The sequence below is a fragment of the Mauremys reevesii genome, linkage group 1 (assembly GCF_016161935.1).
Source record: "Mauremys reevesii isolate NIE-2019 linkage group 1, ASM1616193v1, whole genome shotgun sequence".
NCBI lineage: Eukaryota > Metazoa > Chordata > Testudines > Geoemydidae > Mauremys > Mauremys reevesii.
Window position 1 is genome coordinate 343,717,497 of NC_052623.1, and position 13,534 is coordinate 343,731,030.

At 44.9% G+C, this 13,534-nt stretch overlaps 1 protein-coding gene across 1 annotated transcript in view; it reads right to left on the bottom strand.

Annotated features, from left to right (window-relative positions):
- The window catches only part of ELAPOR2 (endosome-lysosome associated apoptosis and autophagy regulator family member 2), a 137,692-nt gene extending 126,044 nt beyond the window's left edge, over nucleotides 1-11,648 (bottom strand). Inside the window, exon 1 of the mRNA XM_039519652.1 lies at nucleotides 11,061-11,648. Coding sequence (XP_039375586.1) covers nucleotides 11,061-11,246 — 186 coding nt within the window. The 5' untranslated portion in view covers nucleotides 11,247-11,648. The remainder of the gene's footprint in view (nucleotides 1-11,060) is intronic.
- Nucleotides 11,649-13,534: the final 1,886 nt, after the last annotated feature.

Below are 13,534 nucleotides of genomic sequence, written 5' to 3' on the forward strand. Positions count from 1 at the left end.
CCAAGCTTCCTGTCCACAAAGGCTTCAAAGTTAGGGTGCTAACATATCAAGAGAATAGTTTGGTTTGTTTGGGTTTTTTTAATTTGTTTCTTTTGAAATCTAATAAAAGCCCAAAAACACTTCTATTGGCTTTAGGTTTTGTGAAAGCCCTATTTTGCAAAAACTGAAGGTCATGACTAGATCCCAATTTCTGCAAACATATGCTTTATTCATAAGTATTTGCCAGTATTTTATGTATGAATAGTGCCAGATTATAGATTGTTTGGGAACTGTTCATTTTGCATATTTGCTATTCATTACTTTTAATGAGTGACTGGCTGCCAGCATCGCATGGGATTTTGTCTGCTCCCAGAATGGATGACTGAAGGTTTTCAAAGAAGAAAATAACAGATAATATAGCAAATAATGCACTTCCTACAAATTTTCAGATGATTCATTCAAGCTAAACTTGGGAAATTCGGGAGATTTGTGAACATTTTCATGACTATTTCATTTTCACTGGTGATAGGGCCCCCTGTATATCAAAGGAATGAATTACTTGTCAAGTGTTGGTGAATCACTTTTCGTATTCTTCTACCAGCCTCTAGGCATGGGTAGGTTGCAGAATTTAGCCCAGTAACTTCAATCAGCATTATGCCTTATTAAGGGCAATAATTATTCCCATGAGACAGTGGATTCCAGCAAAGGGTAAAGGGTAGCATCTGGTCCTTTCACTGTCAGAGCCTCAGTAGAGGCAAGATCATTCCAGGATGTAGATATGTTTCTAAAAATCAAGTCACCTCCTTGGAGAGAGAGACAACAAATGCCATATATTTAAAGACAGTCTAATTAGGAAGACACTGAACTATTCATTATGTGCTCAATGCAAGGAGAGGAACATGTTTGCTCTTCACCAGGGAAAGAAATGGAGGTCTCCCTAGAAATCAGACAAAGCACATTTCCTGGGCAAGGTAATTGATATGTGAAGGGGTGTAATAATAGCATATGAGATCATCTGACACAGCTGCCCTTCCAGTCTACTGGGGGAAAATGCAGGGTAAGAAATTACAGTGAGAAAGGCAGTTGTCAACATTCAGATTTTGAAGCTCGCAAGCACCGGACAGCTGAGTGCATAACAACTGCACATACCTGATATTAATCAGCCAAAAGCACAAATAAAAACTGGATGCCATCTGGTTAAGAATAATTTGTAGCTTAAGGAGTAAGAAGGATGGGTGGATGGTTTAGGGTTTCTCTCTCTCTTGCACTGCCATCCAACCCATAAAACTAGCTCAGTTTTTTTAGGCGGTAACAAATGCAAAGCTTACTACCAGCTACATTGTGACTTGGTTTGCAGGCTTACGTAGGGGAATGAGAAATCCCACTTACATCCTTACATGTTACTCAGACCTTGGGTTCAGGTGTGCAGGTGTTGTTCCGTGCACCCACTTTCCCCCTTCCCCAGAGCAGTCAGGCAAGGAGTGATGAAGAATGAGTGGAGCCTTGCACCAACCCTCCCTATTCCATGGCCAGCACAACTAAACCAATGCGGGGGGGAGGGCATTATAATTTGCATTAATATAAGCCAGCAACAAAAATCACACCACCACCACGCTGAGCAAGGAACAGATCACAGCTCCCCTAGCCACAATTCCTTCCTGAGATGGTGCCGGAGCAGCACAGCTACCTGCTGTCCTGTATTACAGGCTATACCCTGGAGAGACAGCCTAGCCCAAAACCTTATGGAAGAAAACTCAGCCCCTTGGCATGCTTTAGCAATGTCAACAATTCGTAACAGCATCATTTCATGAGATTAAAAAATCCAAATCCACTTCGTGTTATCAATCTAAATCCATAAAGAATTCTAGCTTATTTGAAAAAATGTGTCAAACTAGAATCAGACTATTTACACGTGAATGTACACATCCAATCTGTTCTGGTACACACCACAGGAAAAATTTACTCTGACAGAAAGCTGCCAATTATTTCTCAGATATGAATCCTGCAGTGCCATATTGTGTCTTTGGTAGTAAGCTGTCACTAAGAAGAACAATTTTACTATTTACTCATTAATTAGCACTTCAGGATCAAGCTAGCCTAACTGTTTCCAGACCTTTCAGTAGCTGAGAGGCACACACTTAGATCCCATCTACAATGTAATTATACCCTATGGGAGGACCTAGTTACAATGTTGTAGTCTGCCAAACTGTTAGAACACAATTCAGTCTTGTGGCCTAAAAAGTTTTACAGAGTAGCTTTAGAGCCAGTGTAATATCTAATGTAACTCCCCTGACATGAGCCCACTGACTTTAATTTGACACTTGAGATGAAGTCCTGGCTCTGTTGAAGTTAATGGCAAAACTCCCATTGATTTCAATGAGATCAGGACTTCCAAGTGTTTTGCAATTACTTCCTGAAAGTGTGTGTTTCCAGGTGAAATGCCAGTGACTGTTGGAGGATTCCATTCACAGTGTAAACATTAAACAAGAATTACAGCAAAGTTTGCTTATCATAATGCACCTTGAGTATCTGACACCAAGCATTCCAAAATCATGAGTTAGGCCATCCCCGAATCAAGAGACATGTTTAAAAGTTTGGGTTCCTTTTATATACCACCTTGGTTTTGAGCTTTTAGGGTTCACATTTTCCAGCTTTTCTCCACAATCAGGAGGGCCAGGGTGACAGACCCGGGTACAATCCAGACTTGAGTAGCTGCACCACCCCTGCCCTGCAACCTTGGGTGCCTTACAATGCTTTGCTGAAGTAGCTCCCACCTGGGTCATGCACAAACAGCCTTCTAACATGCAAGCCAGACCCTGAGTGTTTGTGTGTAATGCAGCCTGCCAGCCACATTTGGGTTACACTGTGGTTCTCACCAGCCTTGGTTATACCGCACAATGACCCCAGCACACCCAGTCTTAGATTTCCCCCAGAAATGTATGTTCTGTACTGCCCAGCCCTCTCCTGGACAATACAAGTCCATTATTTCTTTAATAGAAATAAACCCCAAATGGAGTTTCCCAGACACTTCACTTTAAACACGGCTTAAATAAAACAAGTTCATTAACAGAGAGAGATTTTAAATGAGGCAATCGCCAGTTCTGATTACAAGTCAGTTTGTTCAAACTGGATGGTTGCTCCACCCACACAAGCTAATCCTTTATATCCTCATCTAACCCCGGGCAGAAATGGTGACACTGTGGTGCCTCATTCCATCCGGAGTTGGAAGCCAAACGATGAAAATCAGCAGTGTACATGGCAATGGGCCGGCCTCCCTGCCGTAAGGCCTGCCTCAGCAGTCTGCACACAGTGGGGGTCATCAAAGATGAGGGACCTGCCTTGAATTAACTCCTCCAATTGTTGCAAGAGGGGGGTGGACAGTTCCAGGAGGAGAGAAGCTCAGGCCAACGCCTCCCCTCCCAACAAACTTAAGATGAGCCCCAACGGGCCTGGTCCGTGGGAATGATCAGGGGTGTAGGAGGAACAGGAGCCGACACTGATTCAGGAACCCCCGAAATGTGTCCCAATCTCTGTCAAATTTGTTGGGCTGCAAAATCTTTGGCTCCAGGAGGGATGGAGTAGGATGAGCCAGCAGAGCAACCTGCACCTGCAGGGACACACTCTGTGATAGCAGTTACTTACCCCTGCCGGTTCTGGATGGCAGCCGCCAGTTCTGCTGGAGCCTTGATAGGGTCCATGCTAGGGCTGAGGACCCCGGCCTTAATTTTAAGGACTTCTCAATCTGTCAACCAACTGGGACGAAGGTGATCTAGCCTTGTGGCTGGAATAGGCCTCAGGCCTAGTGGTCGAAGCAGGTATCAGGACCCAAGGACTAGGGTCAGAGCCAGAGTCAGTAGTCAGAAGTTGAAACCAAGGGTCAAACTGGAGGGCAGGCACTGGAGCGAGCAGGGTAGTAGGCAAAAGGGGGTCATGGCAGGGGCAGGACAGAGCCAAGGCTGGGTGCAAGGCAGGAGCAGCAAGAACAAGGTAATTCAGGAGCAAGCAGAGTGGTGGACATGAGCATTGAGGAGCCAGTGAGCTGCTGATGCTCTTAAGCCATGGCCAGCCTGTTGGCCCCTGCAGCCAGTCAGGTGGCGTGGCTAATCAAGCAGCCTTTTGTAGACCAGGACCTGATTCCTGACACAATCCAGTTTTTGATATTACAACAGAGAAGGAAGAAGCAAGCAACTCCTCCTGCAGGTTGGTACAATTTAACTAGAGTTGACCTTAGCTGACTTAGATACCTACAAAGCGGAGGATAAAGATATTGGGCCTGATTCTCATTTACACTAAGGCAAGTTTACACTGGTCTGGCTGTGTAAAAGGGAATCAGACCCTGGAGAATGACATTTCAGGATTAGAGGACTAAGCATTCAGCTGCACATTGTAGCTGGTCGGCAGGTCTCAAAAAGAACTCCAATCCATAAAGTAACTGGGAGGCATTGTCTTGGCAAAGGACTGAACACTGGCAGTGGAACTCCTTCCCTCATGAAATCAGAATAAATGTATGTCTTTCCTTTTTTAGGGACCGATACAAAACATGCCAAATGAGAATTCAGTGTGTTTGGTGACTTCAATACATAGTCCCTTTCTATCTCCCCAACCTAGATATATGACCCAACCGGAGGAGAGCAAAGAAAGTGGTACATATTTGGATAAGATAAAGCATTTTTTTAAAATCCTGTATTCAGTGCCATCCAGTGTATGGATGCTAAGAGACAGACACAGCCAACCTGGTCTGTTTGTCTCTTATTCTCACTGAATCAGGAAATACGTTCACTATGAATTGTTAGCTACAGTCCAGCTATTATTTGAACAGCTTGGGTGGAGAAAGTTATTGCCTCACTAATCAGAATACTTGAAAATAGGCAAATGCCAGGACAGGGTGCTTATCTACTAATATGGTGTGCAGAGAGGAAGCTTGTCAACAAAAGTAAAGTTCTAAGAGCTGAGTCATCACTCCACTACACCAGCATCGAACTGGTGTCGCTTAACTGAGTTCAGGGCAGCACGGTCTTTCCATTGACTCCATTGGGCCCTGCATCACACTCAAACGGCACATATTAATCATAAGTCTTGGTGGAAAAGATCAATAGGGCACCCACATTTTCTCTTTAAAGGAAGGTTTGTCAACTTTAAAGATTTGGATAGAACATGGTGAGTAAGGGGAGAAGAACGTAGCTGGCTCAGGAAATCTTATTTTCTTTTTTCCTCATTGACTTTAAAGAAATGCAGAGCTAGAGGTCAGCTCACCAGAAACAAGCAGCATTTGATCAGGACAGTACTTGGTCCTGCTAGTGAAGGCAGGGGACTGGACTCGATGACCTTTCAAGGTCCCTTCCAGTTCTATGAGATAGGTATATCTCCAGATAATAAATAATATTAACCTGCCAGCAGAAGAGAACCCTGAGTGAAAAGGCCTGAGAAAAAGTACATGTCATAGATTTCTGATTTAAAGGTTTTTGTTTTGCAGGTGGGGGAGGGGACGGTTGATTGTTTTTGCAAAATGTAGCAATATTAATACACTTTATAAGGAAGGTGTGATCTGTGTGAGGATGACCATCTGAGAAACTTCAAGACAGGAGCATCATTATGGACAGTCCAAGGAAAACACCGGCTCAGCATGCAGATATGGGTCAAAAGGCCAAACAAAACTTTAGGATTATCTTTAATTGTCACATCAACAAATTTACCTGGTACTCCAGAAAGGCTATCTGGTTTATTGCCAGCATCATACTTAGCGCCCATTTTAAATATAGGTGTAACATTTTTTGCTACCTTCCAGTACAGTGGCTATTTTTATGAGATTGCACATTTTTGTTAGCAGCTCAGCCACTTCATTCTATTTTCTGTTCTATTTAGACTCTTATGCTGTACCATTGCTATAGTAGTCGAGTACCTAACAAACACCATTATCTAGTTCTGGTAACTTGTTTTTGGCTGAACTAACAATTTGTTCTAACATTTCCTCTTTAGATACTTCAGTGTCTAACAGTGCCTCATCTTTATTCCCTGAGAACAGGTCTGGGATAGCTCTCTCTCCAACATCTTCTGTGGAGAACACTGACGCTGGTGTCATTTAATATCTCTGCAATGTCTTTATCCTCCTTAATTGCCTAGTAGCAGTATTACCAACCTCATGCATTCAAAAAATCATGAGATTCGCATGCTCTTCAAGACAGAGAGGGAGGGGGTAAATACATTTTGGATTCTCTTCCTTTGCCTTCTGGCCTCTGAGCCTTTAGGGTGCAGTCACTTCAGGTTTTCCTTCATTCTGAGGGCAAGAAACTTACTTTTATTTCAAATGAAGGCTGAGAGTCTCACGTAATCTCTTTAGTCCAGAAACTGGGGCTTTAAGGGAAAACAAATCACCAAATACTGCAAGATTTGCAATAAAAATCACAAGAGTCAGCAATTCTGTCAGCAGTTCTAGGCAGAACTGGCCAAAACTTGGGAATTTCAGTATTTATGAATTTGCATTCATTCTCATTCAGAACAAAAGCAAAAATTTACCGAAGTTACTTGGCAAACTGAAGACATCTGAAATGTTTGTTTCAGAAATACCAAAACATGGCTGCTATTCACTGAATAAGGCTCCCTGACAAAGTTGTGGACCCTGAAACATTGGCAGATTTCAAATGGAAGCCTGCATGTTTCAGTGAGTTTTTGTCAAATCTGTAATAGATTCGGCTAAACATTTCATTACAACAAATTGGCATTTTCCAACATAACAGTTTCATCAGAAAGTTTCCAATTAGCTCTAGTCCTGGGGACCCATTTTACCTTTCACTGGGTTCCTGCCTCTGCAATAACCACCATGGCCCTGCTCCTGGGCTTATGAGTAAGTAGCAAGTGTATTTCCTACTCACGTGAATGGACTCATTAACATCAGTCTACCTTAGGTACTTATATGGCCCCTATCACTGTAGTACCTGAGTCCCTCACAATCATTAATGTATTTATCCTCATGACACTGTATGAGGTAAGGAAGTTATATTAGCCTCTCTCCCTCAGTTCCCTATCTGTAAAATGGGGGTTAAGAGCTGAATGCTCAAAAGGAGCTAGATTCCTAAGTTCTATTGCCCAATGTCACACAGCCAGTCTGTGGCAGGGCAGGGAATTAAACCTAGGTGCTACATTAGTATCTTACCATTGGACCATCCTTCCTCTCAGTGAAGCTGTTCACATAAGGATTGATCATGCAAGTCAGATTTGCAAGATTAGGTCCTAACACTTATTTCCATGTCAATGAGACTACCTGTGTGAGTGAGTATTTCAAGCTCAGGCCCTAGAACCGTAGTGGCAAGCTTTGAAGTTTCCTTGGTGCTCGCTGTACTTTATCCGATGGACTACTCTCTCTGTTACAATTCTCCAGCAAGAAGCAAAAACTACAGAGCACCCACAGGTTAACACCACATCAGTGGCCCACGTATTTTACTGGTTTTGCCTGACCAGAAGACAAAGTGGAAGCAATTCAGAAAATAACGACAAAATGTTTAAGAGGTTCAGAAGAGATTAATTTATGAAGAAAGGTGAACAGTAAAAAAAAAAATGAATCCCCAAAGGTGCTGAGCCCCCTCACTCCTGATGAGGTCAGTGGTACCTCCTGTAGGTGGTGATCAGGACCTGGCCCCAACTACTTTATATAGAGCTTAGCTAAAAGACAAGTAAGAGGGGAGGCACCACACTGAATGTAAACACCTATGAGGGAAAGAATCATTTAGGCTGGTGCAAAGGAGAGATGAAAGGAAATTAAGAAGAGGTCAATTTAGGATGAATATTAATTAACATTTCCTAACAATGATATCTTCATCAAAAAAGATATCAGGTTAGTTTGACAGGATCTATTTTCCATAAACCCATATTGATTTGCATTAATTACATTATCTTCCTTTAATTCTTCATTAATCAAGTCCTGTATAAACCACTCCATTATCTTGCCTGGGATTAATGTCAGACTGACATGCCTATAATTACCAAGGTAACCCCATTTACCCTTTTTAAAAACTGTCTCAACATTAGCTTTCTTCCAGTCTTCTGAAACTTCCCCAGTGCTCCAAGACTTATTGAAAAATCAACATGAACAGTTGAATGAGCTCCTCATCCAGTTCGTTTAAAACTCTTGGATGCAAGCTGTCTGGGCCTGCTGATTTTAGTAGCTTCTGTTTAACATCCTCCAAAGATACTAATGGAGTGGAAAAAATGTTATCATAGCCATATCATGAGACTGTCTCATCTGTTTTTCCCCCAATACAGAACAGAAATATTTATTGAACATTTCTGCCTTTTCTGCATTATTATTGATAATTTTCCATCTAGTAATGGAACAACGCCATTGTCAGGATTCTTTTTGTTCCTACTATATTTTTAAAAATATCCTTCTTATTGTCCTTAACTCTGCTGGCCATAGATTTTGCCTTGTGTACTTTGCTTCCCTTATCAATTTTCTACAATTCCGAACTTCCGATTTACATTAATTACTATCAACTTCCCCTTTCTTCCATTTGAGAGGATAGATTAGATAGATTTTGTTTTTACAGATACCTTTGCTTCCCCAATAAACCAGGTTGTTTTTTTAACAGCACAGCTTTCTTCCTCAATTGTGGGATTGTGGCTTTTTGGGCAGCTGGTAAAATGTTCTTAAATGATTCCCAATTATCAATCATATATTTCTGATTAATTTTTTCCTCTCAGCTGATTTATCTCAATTGTTTTCTGCTTTGTGAAATCAGCCCTATTAAAGCACCAAGTATGTATATTATTGGTCTGGACTTTATTCTGGTTGCATATTATAAATGTGACCAAATCATGATCACTTGTACCTAAGTTATGATTCATAGAATCATAGAATCTCAGGGTTGGAAGGGACCTCAGGAGGTCATCTAGTCCAACCCCCTGCTCAAAGCAGGACCAAACCCAATTAAATCATCCCAGCCAGGGCTTTGTCAAGCCTGACCATAAAAACCTCTAAGGAAGGAGATTCCACTACCTCCCTAGGTAACCCATTCCAGTTCTTCACCACCCTACTCGTGAAAAAGTTTTTCCTAATGTCCAACCTAAGACAGTTTTAGTTCTGTGATCAGTTCTTCATCTGTTAAGATAAGGGCTAATATAGCATTCCTGTGTTGTCTGCACCACTGAGTTAAGAAATTCCATCTATAATGTTTAGCAATTCCAAGGATGTTTTAGTACATGTAGTTATTCCTGTTTACACCTGTTGGCCCCTAGTCTATCACAGCTCTGGTGCCTTGCAGGATGATTTCCTGACTTCTGCACTCTTCTTAAACTCAGTTCATTTAACTAGTTGATGCCTCACTAGAAAAAAACAGTGTTACAGATTACTTTAAGTCTTTAAACCCCAGGGTGTCCATTATCTATATTTTAAAAATTACTGATATTATAATATATACTCTCACAACAATGGGCAAGTGTCTATTTCTAGCAGGGACCAAGGACTTGAAGCTTTAGGGGACCAAAAATTGGAAAAATGTTACTCCTCTCCTACAGAAGGGGAGTAATAAAAAAAATGTTGGCTGTAGCGGATGGAAAGATCCTACACAAATTTCAAAATGAACTGCATGTCTGTGCATTAAGACGTGCTTTTCAAGCCCTTGGGATAGCCAGTGATAATGACTCTATCAAGTCTTTGATTTTGACATGCATAAAGAAAAAAAACTATAATACTTTCTAATGACAGCCTGAATCTTTTGATTCAGAAATATGGTGCCTAATCATGCAGTGACTGAAGTAAATCACAATCGGAGCTGTGCCACTGATTTAAAGAGGAAAAGAACAGAGTGCATAAACTTAGACTGAGCTATGGTAAAACATGAAGGACTGAGCCTTAGGCATATCCGCCAGATCTAGACTAATTATAGATAATCCACAACTTTTCTGCTTCGACAATGCAAATCAGCTGACCTGTCACACTGATTCACTGCAAGTCTCCTAAAATGGGATGTCTCTTTCCTCCCACTCCCCACAAAATTTTCAAAATTATATTTTGCAGCATATCGCGTGCACACAGGTATACACTGTGTCTTATAAACATGTAGAAAGGAAGTCTGTATTCCAAAGGGCTTGCAAAAGTTGCAATCTGACTCAACTTTTTTTTTTAAGTAGCATTATCTGCCATACTTGCAGGGGGTGGGGGAGAAAGAAAGAAAAATCACTAGTCTCTGCTCAGGAAGAAATTAAGGTCACCACTGTTCCTGCCTCAAAGCAGCAGCGAAAGATATGAGTTAACCAAAATTTGTATCTTCCCCTACATTAATGTTCAATCTAGAACACAACTATCCCTGCAACTCCAGGCATCCAATTTAGCATCAGCTAAAGACAATGATCTCTTCTCTCTTCATAATTTCTACCTTTCTGCTGATTTGCCACAAGTACTTGACACCGAGACAATAAATAGCCAGAGACCTGCCAAATCTCACTTGTTTGGAGGAAGCCTCTGTGGTTTTGGGTTCATTTTGAGGCTTTTTTTAATCAAGCATCTCACTCTTGGGTTTGGTTACAAATGTTTCAACCAAGACATTTCAAGAGCTCCCTCATGTTTCCTCTGCCATCCCATTATTACAGATTGATGTCCCGTGAAACAGTGCTACAAGCCAGGGGAGAACAGAAAGTCCTTGAGAGCCTACCATAGACATTAAATAAAAAGAAAGAGCTCAGCACTCAGCAAAGTTAAGCAGGCAAGGCAGCCAGACCTCAAAACCTAGTGTGCCTTGATCCAGAATGAAAACAATCATGTTAAGGCCACAGCATTTATAACTACTTATGAGAGAGCATAGGGAACGGTTTAGAAGACTTTATAACTGCATTATCAAAAGCCTCCCTTGTTTAAAAGCATTAAAATGCAGACAGCACATTTCGCCTCTTTCTCCTCTTCCACAACATTAAAGAGGCACCGTTACCAGTGTGTGGAGGAACAAAACCCACTCGCTGCTCTGCAACCTGGAGCATCATGCCCCGCATTGCAACAACGGGAAGAGTGTAAAGTGGCTGCTTTGCAAGGAAAGCAGCGGGTCTAACTCCTGCTGGAGGCTGCTGAGCCAGACAGGGTGGGTAGGAAATCTCACCTCCTGACACTGAGGCAGCTGCACGCTGGAGGAAGTCTCAACAGCATCCCCAGTCCGCGCCGCCTGACAGCAGATTAGAGCCCAGCAGCAAATCCAAGAGGGGAAGCAAGAGCGCCAGGGAAACACCAAGCAGCCGGGACCACAAATCCGCCTCTTCTTCGCTGCCATGCGCGGCATCTTCTGCATGCCGGACTCTTCCCTGGAGGGGACAGGACGCCCCTCCTCCTCTGCACCCCAACTTGCTCGCCGGCGCACACCGATGGCCGTGGGCTCCCCGCTCCCCGCCCTTGCTGCCTGCTGACGGCAACGGGTTTCCAGCCCCTCTGCCTGCGGATGGCAGCGGCTCAGAGCCCGCCCGGCTCTTCGCTCGCCGGGCGCAGTGGGCGTCTCGCTCTCCGCACTGCCAGGGCTGGAAGCTGCCGGGCTCCCTGGGGCTCCCTCTAGACGACACCCCGGGCAGGAGAGTGTCCGCGCTCGGGCTGGCCGCCGCCCTGCCTGGCTGCCCCGGCTTGCCGGGGAGTACAGCGCGGATGGCAGCGGCTCCCACCCAGCCTGCGCCCCGGCTGCTCCCTCCCCGGACCGCCAGGGCAGGGCTGACAAAGCCGGTGAGCGACACCGCGCGGAGAGAGGAGGGGCCCGGGGGAGGAGGAGGAGGAGGCAGCGCAGGCGCGGGCCTGGGGAAGGCTCCCCACCCCGGGGAGCGCGGAGCCTCCGCGCCTGCGGCGGCCCTGGGCGCAGCCTGCGCTCGCCGGCTGCAGTGCGCCCCTGCGGGGGGCTGGGAGCGACGCGCTGCAGCGCGGGAAAGGGCCCCTGGGGTGGTGACCCCCTCTCATCCGCGGGGCAGCGGGCTCCTTCCACAGCCAGCGCGGGACTGGGCCCTGCCCCCGGGGAGATGAGGGCCCCCGGCTGCCTCCCCACGGCGCCTCCAGTCTCCTGGGCAGGGCCCGCCGGTGAGGCCGAGCGCTCACAGGCTCCTCCCGGGAGCTGCGTTAGGGGAGCCCCTAGAGGCCAGGGCCCTGTGGTGCTGGGCACTGGCCAGATGGATCCTTGACCTCCCTGCTGCGGTGGCGGAGGTTCAGGCAACGTGGTTTTCTGGGAAGAGACCCGGAGTTTATTTCACACACGCTGGCAGGGCTGGAGGTTGAGATGCCCCCCAGGGAATTATGCTCTAAGCTGACTTCGGTTCTGTTTCCATTTAGTGAAAAAGGTGTTTGCTTCCCCTTGCCAGAAAGGTCAAACTGGTGGGTGTTGAGGACCTGGTTTTCATGACTCATCACGTGTAAACCAGTACCTCAAATCTTGCCTGTCCTTGTCATCCACCTAAGTGCTGCTTCTTCACCTGTCTTTGTCTACTGTACCTGTCTAGTGCTCTTATTTAACTTTCAGGTACCCACTTAAATAACCCACCCCATAGGACAGCAAACTGAGTCAGGTGTGATACAGTCTCACCTAAAGAAGTGCCCTGGGTGTAGCTTAAAGCTTGTCTCTCACCAACAGCAGTTGGGCCAATAAAAGATATTACTCACCCACCTTGTCTCCCTCCTACCTTGGGACTGACCCAGGGCTGGTCTACACTGGGGGGGGGGGGAAATCGATCTAAGATATGCAACTTCAGCTACATGAATACCGTAGCTGAAGTCAAAGTATCTTAGATCGAGTTACCTACCGTCCTCACGGTGCGGGATCGACGTCCGCGGCTCCCCCTGTCAACTCCGCTACCGCCATTCGCGTTGGTGGAATTCCAGAGTCGACAGGAGCGCATTCAGGGATCGATATATCACATCTCATCTAAACGCGGTATATCGATCCCTGAGAAATAGATTGCTACCCGCCGATACGGCCGGTAGTGAAAACGTACCCCCAGCTACAGCTGCACTCCCTACAACAGTCTCACCATGTCTGTCACATTCTATTTCCTTCTTTTTTATCCTTCCATTTTGCTGAATGAATTTGTTTGCAGTCAACTATTGTTACTACACCTCTGCTCATTAAGGGTGACATTGTCCCAGCCCTTACTCACCTGTGCAAAGGAGGACAGAAAGCTATGTCTCCTGCTTCCTGCTACAGTAGGCTCTGTGTGTGTGCAGGTGTCTGTGAGCAGGGTAAGTGGGCAGGGAAGGGGAGTGAGCGGAGCCCTGACACACGCACACTTTCCAGCTACAGTAGCTAGCAAGTTGTACAGGGGACAGAACTACTCCCCATAAAAGGTGAAGTATCTTATTACTCCCCAGAGCAAGTGGGGAACAAGAAAGGAATTATGATGCTCACGCACAGTTCATGCTCCTGCCGGAGCAGATTGTAAGGTTATAGTCTAGCCCTCGAGAGCCCAAAGATTCCTATTGCTTCAGTATGCATTAGATAGGACCAAGATTTCACCCTAGCACTCAAGTCAATGGGAATTTTGCCATTGACTTAAAGCAGGCCTAATTTCTAAAAATAAAGTTTGAGAAACACCGAGCAATAAGGGATGCTAT